Raw genomic sequence first — 22,445 nt, 5'->3', positions numbered from 1 at the left:
ACACAGGTGCGCGGCAAAAGACACAAGCAACGCATGTAATGACACCTGCGTGCAAAGAAGACGTTACACAACTGCACATAACCCACTGCGAAGATGTTCACCCCCCCTCCCCCCACACATGTTGTGTCCTCTCCTCACAGCTCCACAGGGCTACACCACAAGACGCATCTACTGCAGCAGCATTATGGGACTATTTTAAGGATGTTGGGTAAAAATATCAACCGTCTCTCGAGTCAAAATGCCGCATCCTCACGCTATGCTCAACGTGGCCCCCGATGAGGACTAATCAAGGCCGCTATTTGATGTATCAGCTTTTAAAGCACACCACAGGGTGGCCCAACCCGAGCCTGCACGTGAAACAACTTTTTCCATTTAAATTGTTGTTTATTTGGGTGAGAATCCAACTAATAATGAGCCAAATGTTATATAACCCGCCACTGTGTGACTTCTTCACAATTAGGTTCCACATTAATGAGGAGAGTAATTAAAATGCAAAGAGGCAAACGGGAGCAATGTGTCATTAAGAGTTCACCTTTCACCTGGTTGGAATAGGACATTTTTTATAGCAGTGCTACAAGCACGACATATTAAACAGTCAAGGTAAGGTAATGCATGAATTATTTCCAGGTTTGTAAGAAATCACTCTTCATACCACCTAAACAAAAACGCAACATAATGACTAACATCAAAGTTAGGAATGTTTTATACCAACTAATGATACTACTAGCAATTTTGATAAATAGAACCCTCCCAACCCTAAAAACAAAAACAAAACAATGAGATATTTTGAAAGAAAAACCTATATGTATCCCAATATAGTATTTTTAGTAAAATTGCATGAAATTAATGGCAATTTTATATTCTTCTAATTTCTAGTTCCTGGTATCAGCCGCAGTTGTGTCTACTGATTCCTTGAAATAAGGTTGGGTATCGCCCATCCCTAATTAAAATACACAACATAAAATCCAAGTTCTTCATCCAAAACATACATTTATATTAGGAGTGTAATGTGTCATCGCAAAATTGGTTTTGATTTAACCAAACCACAACATTAGATAATAAAAAAATCCGTCCATGAATTGTATTGCAACCCATGTATCGAGAGAGGTATCAAATCGTCTTTTAATTTGATACAAATTGGGTTTAAAGTAATGATGCACCGAAAATGGCAAAAAAGGGCATTTTCGGCATTCGGACAAAATAAAGCTAAAGCCCAAAAAATATGGCCAAAATAGGATGTTGTGGTGACGCAAGCAAAAGACCGCTGCAACCAAGCGTCTGTTTGAATTAAACACCAAACGCGGGGGGAGAATGTCCGCCTCGCTACTTGCTGGCATTTCACCGTGTGACTTTGTACCGGTCGGTCACAACAGCTTCATTACGCACACCGCATCTATCATATCCAGTGCTGCTCAAAAGTTTGTGAACCTCTTTCGGCAATTTGGACTTTCTAATTGTTTCAACCTGATTTTGTTGTTCAATTTGAACCATTACATTTTATATGAAATAACAGGTGTAGGTTTATCAATTTAATGCATTGTTCTTCTTTTTTTTTTTTTAACAAAGAGTTTTTGGTCAATTCATGTAGGTGCAAAAGTAAGTGAACCCTGAGCTGCATTGCTTAAAACAAGCAGTCAAGTAAGATCAGGTAGGACAAATTGGCAGCTAAACTAATCACTGAAATGGACCAATGAAATGAGAGGTTTAGCAAAGAAATTGTGCACCACTGACTGAAACAGAGACAAAACCACGTCACTTTAGTCTTACCCAGGTGAACCCATACAGGTCAGTCATGCTGAGAGGAAGAGAAATCTCAGGGGACCTCAGGAAGTGGATAGTGACAGCACATCTGTCTGGGAAAAGCTATAGTCATCTAAAAATCATCATTCCGCTGTGAAGCAGATCATCTGCAACTAAAGAACACTGAAAATTACTACAATCCTGCCTAGAATTTGACAACCTTCTAAAAAATCAGCAAGACCCACAAGACAAATGATAATTCAGGTGAAAGCCAACTCGATCACATGAAGGGATTTGCAGACCTCTTTTGCTGCAACTGGGACACGTGCATGCTTCAACAATCAGAAGGCTTGCATGGAAGGCTTGCTAGCTAGAAGCCTCTGCCCACAAAAAAGATCAAAGCTGCCCATCTCAACTCTGCCAGAGAGTACCTGGACAAACCTAAAGTTTTTTAGAAGTCTCTTCTGTGGACAAATGAGTCAAAATTGAACTGTTTGGTCACAACTAAAACAGTCATGTTTGTTGAAAAGTCAACACTGCATACCAGCAAAAGAACCTTCACCCTAGAGTGAAGCATGGGGGTGAGAATGTTAAATTCTGGGCCTCAGGACCTGGACAACTCCACATAATCCAGGGAATTTTGAATTCAGAGGAATATTGTGAAATCCTTGATCATAACCTGGAGCCGTCCTTTGTGAAGTTACAGCCTGGTAGACGATGGATCATGCAACATGACAATAATCCAAAGCATTCCAGCAATACAACCAGGGATTGTCTGAAGAACTAGAAGATTCATTTTCTGGATGTGCCCAGTCAAAATCCTGACTTAAATTCTTTCAAAATACTGTGGCGGGACCTGAAGCTTAAGAAGTTTAAGTTCTCATTGCAAAAGGAGGTGCAATGTCTGATTAAGGGAGAGGTTCTCATACTTTTACACCCACGAAAACTTAAATCAACAACTTTTGTATCATTCTTTTTGTTCAAGTCCATTATTTTCGATGTCAGCATTATAGATTTGGGTCTGACTAAACATTTAATAAAGTTATTTTAATATTCTATACAAAAAATCTGACCATGCCTGCAGGGTTCACAAACGTTTGAGCAGCACTGTATAAATAGTTTCTGGACCATTCCAGTGAAATTAGGCAATCTTCTGCGGCACACCTGATGATTTTTCATGGCAGAGTTGTTAGATGAACAATTTATTATGAAATAACAGACAACCAATCTGCGCTTGCTGCTTACCTATGTTGCCACGGCGACCCTCCCACCAAATATAATTTCCACCAGGAAGGAAACAATTTGCAACTGCCTATGACTCCTCTTGACCTGTCGTCCATCTCCTGCCACTCCATTTGTTTCCTTTCCCCAACTCTCAAACACAAACACGGCTTGTGGCCACTTCATTAGGTACACCAGCAGGGGCCAATGTGCTCTCTCAGTGGAGAGTGCAAGAGAGTGTCTCTTGCATACTGCCTTGTCTTCTCTTGACTCGACATTTTAGCCGTCTGTTCCTTTTCCACCTCATTTGCCGTCACCGCCTGCCCGGACTCGTTCATTTGCAGCTACAACCAAAGGAAATGGCACATTGGGCTCCTCCACCAGCCGTTTTCTGTACTCATGATGTCAGCGTGCGAGTGTGTGTGCAAAGAGACGGCAAATCTATAGAAGACCATTTCATGCCTGTTTGTGGAAGTGTGTGTGGCACTCAGCTCCAATTATTTCATTAGCCACTGACGGATTTCTCCTCCTTCCTCCACCCCTCCCACATGCATGTTCACACACACACACACGCACGCACGCACGCGCACACACACACACACACACACAAGATGCCAGCTCAGCAACCAGTCAAAGTCCATCAATTAGGGAGGCAATTTGCGCAAAAAGAGTGCTTCTACCTGGGCCAACAAGCAAGCGGGTGGGCGGTTATGCTCCGTTAACCATCCAGCTCCGTTGCTTCTCAACTTGTGATGTCAGCGCAGCGCACTTGAATAACTGCCAAGTGTGACAACCTAATGACAGCCCATTTTATGTGGACGCCTTGCGACAAAGGAAGTTGATAGACTTGGCACCTCATGTCACAATTTTGTCATTATTCTCACATTTGAACATAATTAAAGTTGCTGTTAGACCTTTTCAAAATAATCAATGAAAAGATGATTGCAATGTTCTTGATACTAACAGTAGGGCTCAACCGATTAATCGGTCGCCTATTATAATCGGCCGATTATTGCCCTTCAAACATCAAAACGATCGGCCAATTGGGCCAAATGGCCGATTATTTTCCCCTTAAACTTTTATAAACGTTATCGAAGAAAACCAAAGTTTCCAATGTTGTGAAAGTACCCTGAATGCACCATTTTGCTTGCGTAGCATTAGCAACTAGCAAGTGTGTAGCGTATGTCATTCTGGTTATTCTGTTGTCCCCCAAGCATCCTTTAAACTGTTTAATGACACCGCAGTTGGAGTTAACTGTAAAACTAAACACACGACAATAAGAATAACAGCCACTGTATATTTATATGGTTCGTTTTTAAAATGTCGCTAGCCTAGCGCTGCTAAAAGCGGAGGGAGGATCCCATTTAAATGCGAACCGGAAGTTAGCATCGACATCGGGAGAGTTTTTCCTTCAAATAATGAATATTCATACAGAAATGCTGTGGGAGCACATACACACATGTAAGATGGTAAGATAACACTACACAAAGGCACAAATTCTTACCAATGTGTGGAAAACGAGTTATTTAAATAGAATTCACAACTTTCTTCTGTACACACTTTTAGTGTGTACACCATGGATGCACGGCACCACACTGCCCCGCGAAGAGGCCAAAACGCACAGTAACAGTCAGTATTTGTTTTCTCACAGTTTTTTCAGTTGCTATTATTTTAGTTTGTTTTATTCTTATTTCACTTTCTTATTGTTTTATTTTGTCATTGTCCTTTCAAGTTATATTTAAGATAAGAGAAGATTAACCTTTGTTTATTCCACAGTGGAGAAATTCACAGCGTTACCAGCAGCAATACACATCATCACACATCACATATAAGTAATATGTATCACAAAAAATACTTAGGTAGCCCATAGTTAAATAAAAACAGAGAAACACAGTAGTGCATATAGATGGCATCATCATCACATTTGTTAATTTTGAAATTAATTAATTAATTAATTAAATTACATTACACCACAGCAATGGTCTACCGAGAGTACAGCTGATTGTAAAGTCTAACAACAGCGGATAGGAATGACCTTTGCTACCTTTCCTTGTTACAGCGTGGGTGAAGAAGGTCCATGGTCTCCATGGCTTGAACAGTCCCGCAAGGGGGTGGGAGGCGTTACCCCAGATAGATGACAGCTTTGTCACCATTCTCCTGTTGCCTACCACCTCTACCGTCTGGAGACTGGAGCCCAAAACACAGTCCGCCTTCTTCACCAATTTGTTCAGTCTCTTCCTCTACACCACCAGCTCCTTAGTTTTTCCTGCATTAATCCGGAGGCGATTTTCCTCACACCAGGCCACAAAGTTCTTGTTCAGTTCTCGGTGCTCTGTCACATCTCCATTGTTGATGAGACCAACGATAGCAGAGTCGTCCGAGAACTATGATATTATTATTTTAAGGATTCAAAGACTTTTCTCAAAATTCAAGGATGCAAACATCCAAGGATTTTTTTGTAGTCTTAACACACATGTTCACATGACATGGCACGAAATACAATCCCCTAGGTCCCAGGTTAGCCCAGTAAGTCCCAAGACTTATGAAAATAACACAAGATAAAAATATACAAAGGAAAAGGTTAATGCTTTACAGCAGTTCTAAAGTAAAAAAAAAAAAAGAATGATTTTATTGTTGACACATTAATCTATCCAATAACCTTGTATACTTTGTGAAATTTGGTGATAAGGTCATACTATGGACATGTCATTCAAAGCAAAGGTTTCTGCGTAAGTGACACCCATTGAAAAGGAATTGGGTGGAGATAATTTTATGCATTAAATATATATTTTTAAATAATTGGGAAATTAATCAGTAATCTGCATTTCTTTGGGCCAAAAATCAGTATCGACCGCGGCCTCAGAAAATGCATATCGGTCAGGCCCTAATTAACACTACTGGTTTATTTTGGTTTATTGAATATGTTGCACATATTTTCAACTAAAACAAATTTATTAATTCCGTATTATATAGTCAATGTATCACTTTGATTCTCGCGTCACTTAGTTGAGTGACCATTGATGTTCAGTACTTTCGTGGGGGGGCATTCGGACACCCCTACAAAATGGCGCGAGCCCATACTAGTCTACTAGTGTGCACATTTGGACACAGCCACAGTAGAGTTGAGTTAAGCGATGGAAGTCAGCGTCCTAACTGCATGATTTGCAATGTCAAGTTGAGCAATTCTAGTCCAGCACAACTACCGTAGCTATCTCGCAAAACCAAAGGAAGGCTTCCTTAAGATGCATGGAGATGCAGAATACAAGAACACAACGCTTTCTGAATTCAAGCTCAAGAGAGCCAGAGACTTCATTTTGTTCACCACTAAACCCTATACCTATGTCTTGAATTGGGGGGAGGGAGGGGGTGATAATCACATTTTATTTACCAATAAAGAAGGGTTCAGTGAATGTGCATAGGAAACTGGTGGGGGTTCAGTATCTTCAACAAGGTTAAGAACCACTGCTAATGATAATGGTAGACCACCATGGTGTTCACTTCACATGGTTTTCATTAGAATCGTTTTTTGATCACGTGTCTATTGTTGATATGGTTGCTGACGCATGTTTCTGTCAATCATTAAAGAAAACATCTCACTATTATAAGCGCACATACAATATGTGCTTTCCACATGGAAACGCACACGCGTCACTCACTGTGACAGTCTGTTTGATCGTCTGTAATTTTGCAACACACTGATGCAAACAAACGTGCAAGGCAAGCAGTTCCGCTGTGGTCGTCAACGCTCAATTAACATGCAAGGGGTGTTTTCAGGCCTCGACTTGGATGTGTGATTGAAGTGTACGCAAAGTCACAGTGTACAGTAGCACCCCAAAGGCCCTTTGTACAACATTTGATCTAAGCAAGTATTTTCCCTTTCCCCAAATCCCGCAAGCCTGTTTTTCTTTCAACTCATTGGATGTGGTATTATCGTCTAGCTTAGGTGGCGCCGCACCAGGTATAATTTCTTGTCTGTTCAGCAAGGCAAATGTGCTACACCGGCATATTTCCTTTGCTGAATACATGTGATTATTAAAATCAAATGATTTTTTTTTTTTACCCTGCCGTCCCTACTTTTTGTGCATGCTTCAATCACTCTATCTAAAATCATCGACTTCATAGCCTTATTGTGAATTTCTGGGTGATAATAAGCGCTGAAATATGGAAGGAGAAGCAGTAGACGTGTCGATGCAGAGCTGGCAAAGCAAGTTTGCTGATTTCACATCAATGCATAGCAAACAGAAAAATACTGCATTACTTCTCAGATGATGAGAAAACTCTGAGAGGCCCAAGCTGTTTATAGCTGTCATAAATTTGTGTGTTTACAGTATATAATGCATGCATTACTTCTAAGTGAGGAACCGGACTTTTTTCTACCACAGTAAAGACGATGCAGCAAAAGAAGGAAGCTTTTTGTATTCATGAGTTTGCTTTAAATAGTCCCTGCAGGTACAATAATAAAGTCCGTCTGCCCCGTGTGGAACGGACCGCGATGATGATGAAGAAACAACATCCCCAGCTGTTTTTCATCCTTTGTCCAACCGCAAAATAAAAGGAAAACACATTGTACAGAACAATTAACTACAAGTTGAGAGGCTAGTTCCTTCACATTAGTTGCTATAGTTACTAGTAATAGCATTTGGATGGCACGAGTATTAATTTAAGACTAGGTTCACTGTTGTAATTGAAGTTCATCATACTTAAATCATATTTAGTACCATAAGGGGAAACAAAATAGGAACACTTCTCAGTATGAAGCAGTGCAGTTCTACAAACACAATCGACATTTCAAAACTAATAGCTCTCATTAAAAAAGCTCATGTGCATTAGATCTCATTGGATTAGACACCATAGCTGTACCTAATCAAGTGTCCTGTGGGTGTCTGGCTGTTAACTAATACTATTATGAGTTATAAGGAAATTTAATTTACCATAAATGCATAAATCTAAGCAAAACAGCAATAAAATGCTTTTTATTGGTCCCTTTCCTTGGATTTAAAAAAAACATGCTGTACATAAAAGGGTTTGGTTAATTAGTTTAAGAGAACCTACAAAAATACAAGCATACAAGAAGAGAGAGTATTTGAATATTTGTTGTTTTTGTGCAACGGCATGTTGCAGCACTGTGTTTTAGATGTGCTCAAAAATCGATACGAGAATATATCCTTGCAGGACTCTTACAATACACATATCGATATGGAAGCGTCAGAATCAATATTAATTGATAAGTTTCCCAGCATGTCTCTGCAAGCTGCTCGCACATTTCTACTAGGCACAGCGCTGGTGGTAAACAGGAAGCACTGCTAACATTAGAAGAATTCAATGTTTTAGCCATCCAGCATAATAAAATATAATCTGGGTATATATAGGACCGTTTTCATAAAAATGGGTGTACAGTAACGTAAAACATTTATTGGGGTATGCTCATATCGCAATACGAATTATATGTATACGTATATGTACGTACTAACGTACATATACGTACAATATCATGAGGTTGTTGGCCATAGCCAGCCCTAGTTTTAGATCACAGGTCTGCCTTTTAATACACTTGATGAGACAGACACGCACATGTAGTTATTGCGCAACATGATTGATTCCATTTTAACATTCTGTCAATGATAAGCTGCGCTGGTGCAGACAAATGAATTGCGCATCGCATGACTAAAAGGCATGCCACCACCTTTCCCTTCGCTCTATGTGCTGGCATTAGACAATAAATGAATCCCCCGCCTTCTTATGACCCATCATGTTATAGCTTGTCCTTTACACTGAGATAAATCCATTTTCTATCGCCGAGATAGCAATTGGAAACCCGCGAGCAATTTATTCAAGAGTGCAACAAGCTAAGGGGACGTGTCGTGGCGTCGCTTTTCTCTATTTAGTGATTTTCATTACTTGCCATTCGGTTCTAATTCATTTTCTATTGGTGCACAAGAACTGAATAACTGGCAACAAAAGGCAGGAATGAAGGTCTTGTTTAGCAGCAAGATATCCCCAGAAACAAAATAATGATCTTTATGAAATTGCTTTAGACACAATCTGACAGGCGAGACAAAGCAAGTGGCTCGGCTTGTTTGAATCGATGAAGCTTCCATTAGTTTTCTAGGAAAAACATGCAATCTCTCTCTGCGGCGCACCGCAGCATCGGTAATATTACGAACCTTTTGAGGCCAAGGTGAGCTCATGCGCTATCACCAAGCTAATGTCAGATTAAACCCAGATTTCTGTCAGATGGAAATGTTCCAACATAGCCAATCCATAAAGCATGACCGAGCTTGTTATCACTGACGACACATTTATGGCACAGGGGCCTCTGGGACTGAGCCTTTCTATGACCCCCCCCCCCCCCCCCCCAAAAAAAAGCCTTGTTTCTAAATCCATTCAAATGACTGCGGACTCAAAGACGATCAAACTTCTTAAGTAGCTATTGATTAGCGAGATGAACACAGACATGGCGATTGATCGACCGCAGGGTAGACCTCATCGTTACCTTTGGCACGGCAGGAAAGTGCAAATTGAAAGCGCAGAAGGGTAAGCACACTTCTCACCCCGTCATTTTCTCGGGAAGGCGTGGATGGAACACACTACAGCACCGCAAAATCGATACTCTGGAGAGTTAGCGCATGAATAAAACTGACAGAGGGTCCATCTCGGTGCCCTTTAATCAGCACTTTGAGCTTATACATCTGGATAAATACACACAGGACTTTGGTGGGATTGCCTGATGAGTGGACGACTGGATGTGGTGATGGACGTGCTGCCGCTGTTGCAAGAATGCACCGAGGAGAGGAAAGTGCTGATCGGAGAGGATCTTTGTCTTGCTTGTTGACAAGCAGATAGACAAATGGCTCAACTAGTCTCTAACCTCTAAAACTGCTGGCCCAACTTCTCCTCTTACTCTGCGTGTGCATATCATCCCGCAGCTTGCTCCCCTACCTCATTCACAATCTATATTGCCTGCACTGACCACAGCCCATTGGTTGCCTACTGAGCCTTTAATTAAGAATACAACTGTAGTTATTAAAATCACTCCATGGAATTCCTAACATCCTCAATGCAAATGGAAGTTGTGAGGAATCCAGCGCTACCAAATTATCTGTATTACAAAAGGGTTGTAAGTAATTGAGTGATTCAAAGTAAAGGAGTGATCTCAGTCCAGATTGGTTAGACCGTTGGGATTTGCACACGATGCTTCATGGGTGGAAGGGCGGGAATGAAGTGTGCAAGGTCGACGTCTTCTTCCTGACATCAGGGCTCACGCAGGCCTGATGAGTCAAAACTGGCTCCTCACAGCTGACTTTTTATTAGCGCCAAGCGCACCCTCCCCTCACGTCATCTTTTATTGTCCCGCCGTGCTGCCAAAACACAATCAATAGGACTTTAGGAAAACAGGGTGCAATACTGCACACTTTTTACTGTCCCACAATCAATACGGCAAGTGAAATACAGACCCATGAGTGTATACTAGAGTGTCCATAGACACACGACACAAGGAGGTCATTTGAAGGTTTGATTACCTTGAAAACACCGCCACAGGTCTCTGCCGTGACTCGGACTGATGAATCGAATCACATTCATTAACAAACACTTTAAGTAATGAATCAATTAAGTGATTGATTTGCGCGTTTTGCCTTTATAGATTGTAGCTGATACCGTGCATTAGAGATCACTGCTGCTCGGTTGAAATGGGCCAGGCAAGGCCTCGCTCGCTGACGTTGTGACGGAGTCGACATCGCGGGAGATTTGTCGAGGCCTCCACCATGCTTTTGTATGCCAAAGGAGTATGACTGCGCCATTAAATACAAGCGCATTATCTTTCTGTCTCTGGAGCCTGCGAATGTGCTTCAAGGCTGAGATCTCTAAAATCCCCTTTTTTTTTCTTTAGATGAATAATAGATGCATAAAAAGGGAACAACGACTTAATGACTGACGCTGCTGCTGCTCAAACATCTTTGAGTCGGAATGCCGCAGTTTGCTCTTGACTGTAATTGAGTACTTTTATCGTCCTCGTGCATTGAAGGTAAGTAATCAACACTATTGTTGATTGAGATTCACTGACAGACTGAATTGTTATGAAATCTGTCATTGCAACTTCAAATGGACAGTAGATACTGGAGTACCACTTTCAGCATAACAGCTGTCAAAAGTGACACGACCTGAAAATCTACGACTACTCACTGGGAGCAAAACAGTGAGAGAGTTGTCCTATGTTCTGTCGTACACTTTATAGAGAAATGATATTCGAAGAAAAATGCAGTTCAGTTCTTACCCACGCTAATCTGTTCTGGCACACAAGCTTGCAATGTCAAAACTCCACACAAAGTCCTCGCCCCCATCTGCTTTCAGGACCCTGATTGGTCTGCTAGCCTTTCTCTGTGTCGTCTTTCAAAGATTTCAAGTCGAGTCAAAATAAGACACCCTTCACTCACTGGGTTTAATGAAGAGAATCCCCAGCAAACCTGCTCCAGACTACTTCTCAGCTCCGTTTTAGTAAAGCCCCAAAGCAGCTCCACACTTCAAAGCGAGGCGTTTTTGTAAAAATGGTGTCTGCTCCAATGAGAAGTTGAATGCGAGTTCAGCCATACATCATTTCTCCTTCAATCATAAAGTATTTCCCGCCACTCCACGTCTTCCACCTGCTCCACTAGCAAAGAGGCTCACAGTCTGCCTGACACCTGCAGTTATTGATCCTAAAAACCACAAGGTTAGGTGTAATGGTCCACAGCGACAAGAGAGATGTGTATTCATACACTGCGGCTGACACCAGGCAACCCGCATCAGTTTTGATTTAGCACACAAGGAGAGAAGCACCGGCCTGTGAATTCTCCTGGAAAAAAAAAAGATGGAAAAAAATGAATGGGAGTGACTGTGTGGTGTGGCAGTTCTGCTCAGAAGCTCCGGCACATTTGGGTCAAGCAGTGTCAAAGGCTTTGTGTCGCGCACGTAAATATGGCTCCTGGAAGAAAGGGAGGGTTTCAAGAAGATAGTTGAGTCAAGGACATGTTTACAGTAATGATGTGACATGAAGTGTTAAGGTGAGAGGTGGGAACTTCTGTCGTAATGTCGGCCTGTCATTGACGGATGGCACTTTACAGCGAGTGCTTCTGCATTTTTTGGCGACTGCACTATGACACGAAGCCTTGAAAAAATACATGGACTGAGAAGGACCATCTGGACTGACCCGGATCAACGGACGAAAACCAGTGGACGTCGATGTTGGTTTGTTTTCCTAATCCAACTCGCTGGGTAGCTGTGGATGTTGAATAGATTGATTTCATTTTACCCAATGTTGGGTTAATTATTTTGAACAAGCAGATTGGGCTGAAAATGGAATTTGGGATTTGGGAATGCTGAAGAGTTTAAGATGGCCAAAATTGAAATGACTATTATTTCTAACCACAGCCATACTGGTAACTTTTTTAGTTTTGAGCTGTTGTTCGATCAAAAACTTATTCCAACTTGCTGGGTCAAATCCTCAACCCAATGCGCTAACCCAGCATTGTCTCTGTCCCTTTTGGACCCAATGCTGGGTTAGCTATTTCACCCAATTAGGGTTACTTTTGACACAGCAAGTACACTTGATTGGAGGGCTAAGTAACTTGACTGTAAAAAGTATTTGCCATTTAAAGAGGTACGTCTGGCGCTTAATAACCTCAATTTTAAAAGCTATACTTTTTAAAAACGTTTTTTCCTGTTTCATACTCACATTATTCTGAGCTGGAGACTTTACTTCCTCACTTGATCCCATGTCTAGATTAATCAGACATTTCTCATGGCAGGCCCGCTATTGCCTTGTGACAAAGAACACACCACTGAGAAGCTAAATTACATTAGCTCCATTGCTTGAATTATTAAAGTGGACAATGTGAGAGGCTCATGACTCGTACGCTCATCACAATTCCCGATGCAGATCCCTCCTCGCCAGATCTGAAGCTAGCAGAGTCTCATGTCTAAAAATATGGGCGTGTTGAACAGGGTGTCAACAAATATACAGATGGCCAATCTGTGACATGCTAGGGAGGCTAAAAACAAGTCCATCTTTCACTAAATGGATTTCAGGGCAGCCCTTCTGTTTTTTCCATGTGCATGGGCATTTTGGACCACTCCCCAAATGCCCTCCTTTGAATTCCCGCCTCTCAGTTAGTTATATGAGGCCTTGCTTTTGACCTTTTTCATTCTTTAAGCCGTGAGGACAGCACTACGCATGCAAGCAAGCGTTAAGCTATACCGTGAAACAACATAGTTACAAGCTATTCAATGTCAAGCTTGAAAATAAAGCGGAATATCTCACACAACATGACAGCACTGAAGGTCAAAATATAAAGTCAACATTGCTTGTGAGTCTAAGGATGCTTCCTCACATTACAGTAGCCTGGAGCGACGGGTTTGTCATACTCTGAGGTGGCCACATGATGCTCTTTTGACCCCAAGCATGTCACAATACATTAATACGTCCAATATTAATATCTCCAGGGAGATTTTGGAGGCATGTGCCAGCACAAAATTCTCCATTTTGTCTTCCATTTTTGCTCAAGTATGAGGTTGGATGGTCTCCAACCACGCAGTAGTCATAGAGGCTCCAGACCAACTGGAGAGAGTCTGACCTGAATATATGCTCTGGGACGAGAGCATGCTAAAGACGTTCCACGCCACTCGGTCAACACCGACCGGCATGCTAGAAAGTCTCTGTTTGCCCCGAACTCTTCAATTGGGAGTATGAACTGCTTTATATTTGTTGCCAAGTTCATCAAGTACAGCGAGCATTTGACTTTCATCAGAAGAAGGAGCTTTAAATGTACTCCCATCCTTGTGAGATTAGTCGGCTTTGCACCACACAGGCCTTTCATTTTGTGGCCGTCACATTAAAACAGGAGCAATACAAATAATGAAATCAATCAAATCCTATCAATCCAATATCAGCCAAAAGAGCTGATCTACAGTGCAGCATGTCTGCGGGCTGTGTCACCCATGCAGCATGGATGTGATGAGGGTGATGATGGGTTTTTAAAACAGCTGGGAGGAAGAGGAGGGGTGCAAATGATGATGATGATGGCGATGATCTTAATTGCAATTCAGCCTTGTTGGCGTATCAGAAGGGCAGACAGCAGAAGGTAACATTAGCGTGCCTTGACCTGCATGTTACCCTAAAGCTAGACTCTAGTGCCATCTATTGAGAAGGCTTAAAACAAAGCAGTACATGTGTGGCTGTTTAATCGCTTCTTTTTATGCCTATGTTGGAGAATATTCATTATTCTGCTTTATCATCATGCGTTTGATTTAAATAAAAATGCTCGAGTTTGTGAGCCTCGGACGATGTGATTTTGTTTGCTGCCGTCCCAACGCCCACGGACACTTTAGTGGCAACTTCACGGCAGCGCGGAGATGGCGCACAAGCGTGGAGGTCGCGGGATTACCTTCTTTGAGCAGACGAGATTGGATGAGGAAAATAAGGAAGCAGCAGATCGCGGCTCCGGTCATAGCCCAAGCAACTCGGAGCAGCTGCATCTTGGCGGAGGGGACGTCGGTGGCGGCGGAGCGCGGGAATGGAGGTGCAGGACAAGGGATTGGGAGGGGGGTTCCAAACTTAGAAAATTACACTGTCTTGTAATGCACCATGCATCATGTGTTTAAAAACAAACCAATCCAAAGCGTTAGTCCTAGTGGAGCGGTTAAAAGCAACACATACGCGCGTAGGCTTCAGTGCGTCACAGCGACTCCAAAACGGGCTGAATGCCCATCGTCTTTCACTTCTTCGCCACCTCTCGCTCTTCCTCCGAGGCTGTTCTGATGGGCTCCACGGGAGGGTGTCCGTCGAGTCTGTCTTTGTCGGCGTCGATGCGCGTTTTACGCGAGGGCACGGTTCTCCGAGGCGCGCAGGAGATGCCCACGGCCGCCGCTCTCCACTGCATGTTAGGCGCGCGTCACCGCCACCACCGCCACCGCTCAGGCTGAGGCGAACACTAGCCACCAAGTCCCCCTTGCAGCCTCATTCCCTCTCCTCCTCCTCCTCCTCCTCCTCCTCCTCCTCCTCCTCCTCCTCCTCCTCCTCCTCCTCCACCCTCCCCCTCTCTCTTTCTCTCTCTCTCCCCTCTCTCTCTCTTTCTCTCTCTCTCTCTCTCGTCACAATGCTGCCATTACATCTTTCCTTCCTCCAACCCTCCCTCCCTCCTCCTCGTTTTCCTCCTACCCTCTCAGGCTGTCCAATGCGACTTATTTAAGCGCAATAAGTATGCCTGTCAGATGCATCTCCTCAATAATCACCATGCTTGATAAATACTTGGGCAATCGCAAGAGTGGCTGGGTTATGTGACAGCTTTCCCCCCACAGTAAAGGCTTCCAAAATGCTAATGTACTCACAGAATATCAGTGCAATATGCATAGAACGTTTTTAAGGCACTCTATCAAAGAGTACAAACGTGCAATACTGTGCTGTGATTATTGCTGTTTTATTTACACTATGTCACTTAGCAATTTTGCAATAGTACGCTCTCACTTGACACATACATACTTTTGCATATCCTTAGTCGTATTTACTTATTGCTATTTTTGCACATTTATTTCATTACCGATGCAGTAAATAAGTGCAGTAGTCACTTTTTCTCTACTCCACTCACATTTTGTGGTTCCATTCGACTATATAGTACCAAACAATGGTATAGCAAAAGGATCAGAGCTCTCAGTTGTACATACACTGTGTGTTTTTGTATGCACAAATGATCATTTGTTACACTCTTAAAACTGCTGAGTTAAAAGGAACCTCAAGTGGGTGAAATAGCGCTGGGTCCAACAGGGGCCAAGCCCATGGTAGGTTATTTACACCTAGCACATTGGATTCAAGAATTGACCCAGCACGCGTCAAGACTTTTCCAGTAATCACACCATCAAAATCCATCCATCCATCCATTTTCTTTACTGCTTAGTCTTCACAAGGGTCGCGGGGGGCGCTGGAGCCTATCCCAGCTGGCTTCGGGCAGTAGGCAGGTTACACCCTCAACTGGTTGCCAGCCAATCGCAGACCATCAAAATACTGCAATTAATCCAACCTTGATTAAAACAACCCAGCATTATTTAGTGTGTAGAAATAGGACACAAATTCTATCAATTAACTTTTTTTTTTTTTTTAAGGAATACAAAATGATTTACAGTATTACAACAACACCACTGCACCACTCAAGACTCATTATTGGGCTCCAGGGTTATTGTTTGCCCTTCTCTAGGATTAGAATGCAATACAGATGATCCTATATTATTATATATATATTATTATGATTCAATGTAGTCCAGTTCTTACTATTAAAACTCTGGTGGTTGATATAATTCGCCAAGCAATGGAGAGTTTTGCATATTGTTAACGCCAGTTGTGAATGCTGCTACCAAAACTTTGTTAGAGTAACAAGCAGATAACTAGGGTAGTGTGGAGCCTAACGCCATGTCTTTATCTAGTCTTGTTATTTTTACCTTACAAATGAGATACAAATTATTAAGATTTTTTTTAGACATCCATTAAATACACTATTTAACTCCTTAGTTTAGTTATTATGCCTTTTCCATGACCAATGCTGACATGTTAAAGCTACAATGAGACACTGTTTTTATATCAGAATCCAGACTTTAAAACATAATTTCCTTCATCTTCACAATGGCGAAGCTTCTGAGTACAGGCAAAAAGCAACATGAATTTTCATTGCTTAGTATGTGATCCAAAATGATTCATCACCAACTGAAAACCATTACATATTTAGCCTAAACTCGCTTCTTATTATGGCTAGAAATTCTTAAAAAGCATTTCAAAAGGATGCGACGAAAGCAGCGTGACTGGAGGAGGATCGAAGCATCCAATGGAGGAAAACAATAGCTTGCATAATCCCGCCCCTGCAGTGCAAAACAAATGCAATTGTTTCCTCATATTTACATCCCTGCATGCTCCTCAAAGCTAAAACAGAACATGCAAATATGCAACAATGACACACGCACACAAAACATTTGTAGGTCAGCCATTTTTCCACAATAACCCTCTTTAGGGTGCTTACTCGTATGCTCACTTGTGTGCATTTCTAATTGAGGCAGATGACAAGTGATGGCACCACTCACACCACAAAACTGAGCGTATAACCCTCCCCCTGCAGCTCCTAGCACTAATTAGCTGATAACAGTCTCTGCTATCAAGTGCCAAACTGCACGCTTTCGATGCGGATGCCAGCTCCGCCGCCAATGCCGAGAACGTGTTTAATGGGGGACTTGTGATGCATTCACAGATTTGACCTGGACAAGGACTTGGGGTGGGAATTCTGTGCCTGTGTGCATGTCAAAAAGGATCATATGAGCTGAGCATATGCTAGTGCACACCCAGTGGAATAGCTAAATATAGTACATTGACAGAGTTTGAAAGTTTGGAACCAATGAGAGAGATTCTCAAGGCTGACATGTTAAGGCACCAGATTTGACACCTAACAAGCAGCAAAAAAAAAAAAAAATTATGTTACAGCAATTCAAAGTGACACCAGCAGTTTGTGTAAATGAGAGGAAATATTTATAACGCGCCTTCGCTAACACTTGGCAATTAGGCTTCCTCTGTTATTCATCAATGTGCAGATTGTCATCACTGCTGGCTTCAGCTGAAAACCTAACTCCATGTACAGAGCAGAAATATACAAGATCTTCTGATGAAATTGAATGGAATCAGATTTGTTGTCATTCTGGCCAGAAGCCAGGACCAAATTAGGTTTAGACATTGAAAGTATAGTAAAATAGGAAGCAGATTTTATGTTCACCAAATTTAAGTTTGCTTAGAGATGCCATCGACCATGAAACATTTCAACTTAAGTTGTCACATCAACACCAATCTCTAAAGTACACAGTAATTTTTAAAAGTTCACAAGAACCGATGACAGTTCATTTGAAATGCATGAGGAGTTACTAAATTGGTGTGTTCCAAATATATGGATGCATTCAATGCATAATAATGTAAAAAAAATGCGTGTGGTAGCTTCATTGGACAAGTGAGGGATCACCCACAATGCAGATGGGACAAACTTTACGGCATCAAATCTGATCTTAATCTAATGCCACATTAAAAATTACATATATATATATATATATATATAGTACATTTTGTTTGTTTTGACTGAAAACAAGGAGCTTTGCTGTAGATATCAGTGACCAATTTAGGCAGAAATTCACGTAAATTCAAATACTTTTCCTTACAACTGTACTACTGTACTCTACTGACTATAATGTCTCGCAGAACTCCGTCAAGGCTAAGTACAACTTAGCTGGCTATTATAACTATTTTCAGGTCTATGGAGGAAAACAAGGAGACAGTAAGTTCCATTTTGATTCTCGGGAATGGATCATTGTTCCACACCTCATCCAGATCCTCAGCAAAATATGTTGGCTTCTTTGGCTCACAATCGTCTAACAGTTTGACGGTTAAAACAACACTGCTACACTTTTGAGAACATATTAAATCAAAATTATGCATGCTAGTTGAGGAAGTAGTGTGCTAATGCTTGTGCAGTCTCTTGTTTTAGTCAATTTTTGGGGGGACTCATCTTTTGGGCCTTGGGGATTAGTGATTCTGTCTAGACGCCATGTTTGATATTAGCTTTTATTTTTGTTCTAATCCCTCTTCTTCCTACACAGAGATAAGTTTTGGAACACTGCATCCTCCCCCCCCCCCCCGCCTTATGAATTAATGAAGCGTTATCCTCATCCCACCTACATCCAACTGTCTCCTGCTCCTTGATCCTCTTCCCCCCCACCCCAAGTGTTCGCCAGGATAGGCGTTCCTCGCATTGTCCTTTCGCAGGTCACTGGCCGAGCGCCAGGAGGAGCCCATGCCAATAAACGCCATGAGTAATGGCCTAAAACCTCTACATTCACTGTGTTTCCCATTATTTCCCATGGCCAATAAATCTGCAAGAGGGCTTAATCAGAGGGAAAAGCCGGAACATAAGGCAAATGTCCACTAAGATGTCCAACACAAATGTTCCCACAATTTAATCAGAGATAAAAGTTGGGGTGGCAGACATTTATATGGTCTCCCTTGAGAAGCATGGCGTTGTTTGGCCACGCAAACACATGGTCGTTGTTTGACAAGGAACACTTGTGAACTCCGAATAAACTAATTTCCAATTCGAGTAGAGGGATAATTAAATGAATATTTTATAATTTGGTTTAGTCAAAGAAAGACCAGAGAGACTCTCGGGAGGGTGCATGCATAACATTGTTTGAAATCATCAACGGCTTTTGCTGCAATATGTTTTGGAACTTGGGTAAGCGGGGGAAATATGCGGTCAGCGTCTGTGAGTCCATAACTTGACTTCTTTTACGACTACATAAAGATTTTAAAGCCGATATATAGTTGTAAACTCCTTTCCATGAGAAAGGTGCATTGATTAGATTCGCTTTCCCTCTCACAATATTTGCTGGCAGTGTTTCCTCGAAGGAACTTAGGAAACACACACAAAAAGTTGAACTCTAATAACTAAAGTGTGTTGAAAATGTCATTGCAGCGATATTCATTTTCGTTTGACACAAAACAAGCTTTAGCAATTGGCCGACAACCAGTCCAGGGTGTGCCCCACCGCTTGCCCAAAAGTCAGCTGGGATAGGAAATAGTTATTAATGCCTTAGAAAATGGACAGTGCATTACAAACTAAAAATGAAAATGCTCACTAAAAAATGCTGGGTTGCTCTCCTAACCCCTTCGCTGGGTTGCTTTGAATTGTGAGCAGATTGGGTTACTTTTACCTAAGGTTGGTTCATTCGTTGATGAATAGATATGGGCAGGCTTAAGCTGGTCATAATTTGGGAGAGTTTGTGTGTCACACTGCTGACTTTGCTGGGTTCAAATCCTAGTAAGGTAGACATAGCCCACTGAAGGAAAAAAGGTGTAGGCTTAAAATATTTAACCGCAGCTATACAGATAACGTACTAACCCATGACTTGGTCGCTTTAACTTATCAGTATGGATCGTCTTTTACCCCTTGTTGGTTGAAAATCTTTAGCCAACATGCTGAGTCAAATTCTCACCCCAATTAATACTCTGGGTATAAATAACCCAGCAGATGGTTAGCTATTATATACCCAGTTTGGGTTACTTTTGACCTAGTAGTTTTAAAAGTGCAATTGTTTGATTCAGAGCATAAAGAAGTAATGTTACATTATCTGTCTACATGTCTACATACATGCTATTTATTGACCTGTCTATGGCGTTTTTGCTTTGTTTGCTAGCCATACGCTAAATGGATTTTTCTACGGCAAAGCTATTTGTTAGTTTTAAATACACACACAATTGAGTATGTTAACAACAACTCGAATCATGGCAATATTTGGGTTTTGAAAGGCCATGTGCAAAAACGGCTTTGGTTCGCCTTATGCTCTAAACCCCACTTGTACTCACAAGGAATCTTGTTCTTTGTAATAAAATAATGATTTATGCGTGGTGCCGTGACTGTCCCACTCAGTAATGGGCCTAAATTGAATACATTGATTTCTCAGTTATTCCAATTGAGCGCAATGGTCATGTATAAAGAAGTAAATATTTCCGCTCATATATCTAAACGGGTTATTTCGAGCGTTTCAGAAACCAGAATTTTGACAGAAACAGAATATTGACTGCAAGTAAACAAAGTTTTTGTCTTTGTGTTGTTAAATCTTGAAACCTCTTTTTTTTGGTTCTGCCAAACAACTGCTAGATGTGGAATGAATATTTATTATATATTTTTTATTTCCGAACAGCTCACAACTTGTAGGTCTAGTCAGTGGTACCTCAAGCCACTACTGGATTTGAAAATTATGTCATTCAATGGCAAAATCAACCATGCAGACTGTATAGTGCTTACCATTCTCAAGTCAAATGTCTGAGTTGATTGACAAGATGTAATCCGCTATATTCAGTCTTGAAGGGTCCCTTAAGCATTCCTGACAAGTTTCTAATCTTCTCAACGCGGTAATGACTGACGTGTGAGCCATTAAAAACATTCCTCTTCATATCGCACATCTCTGTGTGTTGCTCAGCCAAGCCTTTAATCTCCCTAGTTGCGCTTCCATAGAAATGCGTCTTTAGACACAAGATAAATTCATGGAAAATGTCTCATCATTTCCATTTAAATCTATAGATTTTTACAGACCACATGGGGCCATCTTCCTGGAATAAACGCAAGTAGGGTTGTTTTATAACACCCCTACTTGCGTTAGCCCCTCATCACACTCTTAATATTAAATATGTGCATTATTAATTTGCAAACTGCCCACAACGCCCCTGTTCTTTTTTAATTGGAGTCAGTGTCACTCACACCGACTTGAGAAACAAAGTTCTTCTATCGTTAATTATTTATTGCCTATAAACACACTTACGCAGACACGGCGTACATTTCATTAAGTCTCATTACAGGAAATGAAATATATTCAGCTAACAAACAACAAGTGGCGGACTCATCCCCCTGGAGTTTGCTGCTAAGCTTCTTACATTTCCTGTCGTCTACAGAGGGGAAAGCAAACAGTCACGCGCGCTCGTGCACACGCCCCGCAGCTTCCTTCGCACTTTGTATGCATTTGCCGCATCGTCATCTATCACGGACTCAGCGCTGAAGCCTCACCTGCCGTGATTAGTTACCGGCAAAGTGCTACGGCGCAACAAAAGAATTAGTGCACTCTATTGCATCTTACGCCCCATTCGTCTCTAACTTCCTTTTCACCCGCCCTCAGATCACATGACGTATGGAGACAAGTGAGCGCCATTTGCCAAAAAGCACTTTGCCTAAAAAGATTGTACAAATCTATCTAATCAAAAGACAGGAGTAATTCCCGGAAGCCATTTAATGGACACTGTTTGCACTGTAAGCAAGCAGAATGTACCTGAAAACAAGTGGTGAATCACAGTCCATCAAGTGGGAAAATGTACAAGCTGAGTGAAAAAAAAATGGCATTATGTTCACCAAAACATTTCAATCACCAAGATGTCACACATAAGCGCGTCTGGCCCATTTTTGGGGGTGCTAATGTAAGTCCAAGCACACCCAAATTTTGAAAGTCCTTAAAATGTTATTCACTTTGTTGACGCGAATGTATGGCATCTTTGAGTAAACGTTCAGTATCATTTCCATATCCAGAGGCCAGGTCGAGAGATCTTTTGGGGGAAATCAAAATATGGTCACCCTAGTGTTGCGTGCATGTGTGAAAGCGCTAACACCCCATTACAAATAGGACACACACACACACAAACACTCATCACACTTCATCACAGTCATGACCTTGAAGACTTTCTGGAAAAGCCTCTTATGCTTTCAATGCAAGTGAACCCGGAAGACATCTGACTCATCACTATTGATCACTTTATGCAACGAGGGCATCAAATTAAATCTGTTAGGCGGAAATTAAAAATCAATATATAGTGACAAAATTAAATGAATCACAGTTTCTGTCCGGATTGGAATCAAACAAATGAAAAGCCCCCAGCAACAGTCCCGTTCGAAGGG

General features: G+C 41.7%; 1 protein-coding gene across 3 annotated transcripts in view; it reads right to left on the bottom strand.

Moving 5' to 3' along the window:
• Positions 1-22,445, bottom strand: part of tafa5a (TAFA chemokine like family member 5a) — a 151,670-nt gene that overhangs the window by 88,198 nt on the left and 41,027 nt on the right. Inside the window, exon 1 of one of the 3 annotated variants that reach the window (XM_077545435.1) lies at positions 14,379-14,951. The exons of the other annotated variants lie outside the window; for them this stretch is intronic. Within the exon in view, the coding sequence (XP_077401561.1) occupies positions 14,379-14,469 (91 nt within the window). The 5' untranslated portion in view covers positions 14,470-14,951. Of the gene's footprint in view, positions 1-14,378; positions 14,952-22,445 lie in introns of those variants that run through there. 3 annotated transcript variants of the gene reach the window in all.

Source organism: Vanacampus margaritifer, chromosome 15, assembly GCF_051991255.1.
Source record: "Vanacampus margaritifer isolate UIUO_Vmar chromosome 15, RoL_Vmar_1.0, whole genome shotgun sequence".
In the NCBI taxonomy this organism is placed as follows: Eukaryota; Metazoa; Chordata; class Actinopteri; order Syngnathiformes; family Syngnathidae; genus Vanacampus; species Vanacampus margaritifer.
Note: the sequence above shows the minus strand (reverse complement) of the source record. Positions and strands in the feature narration are given on the sequence as shown.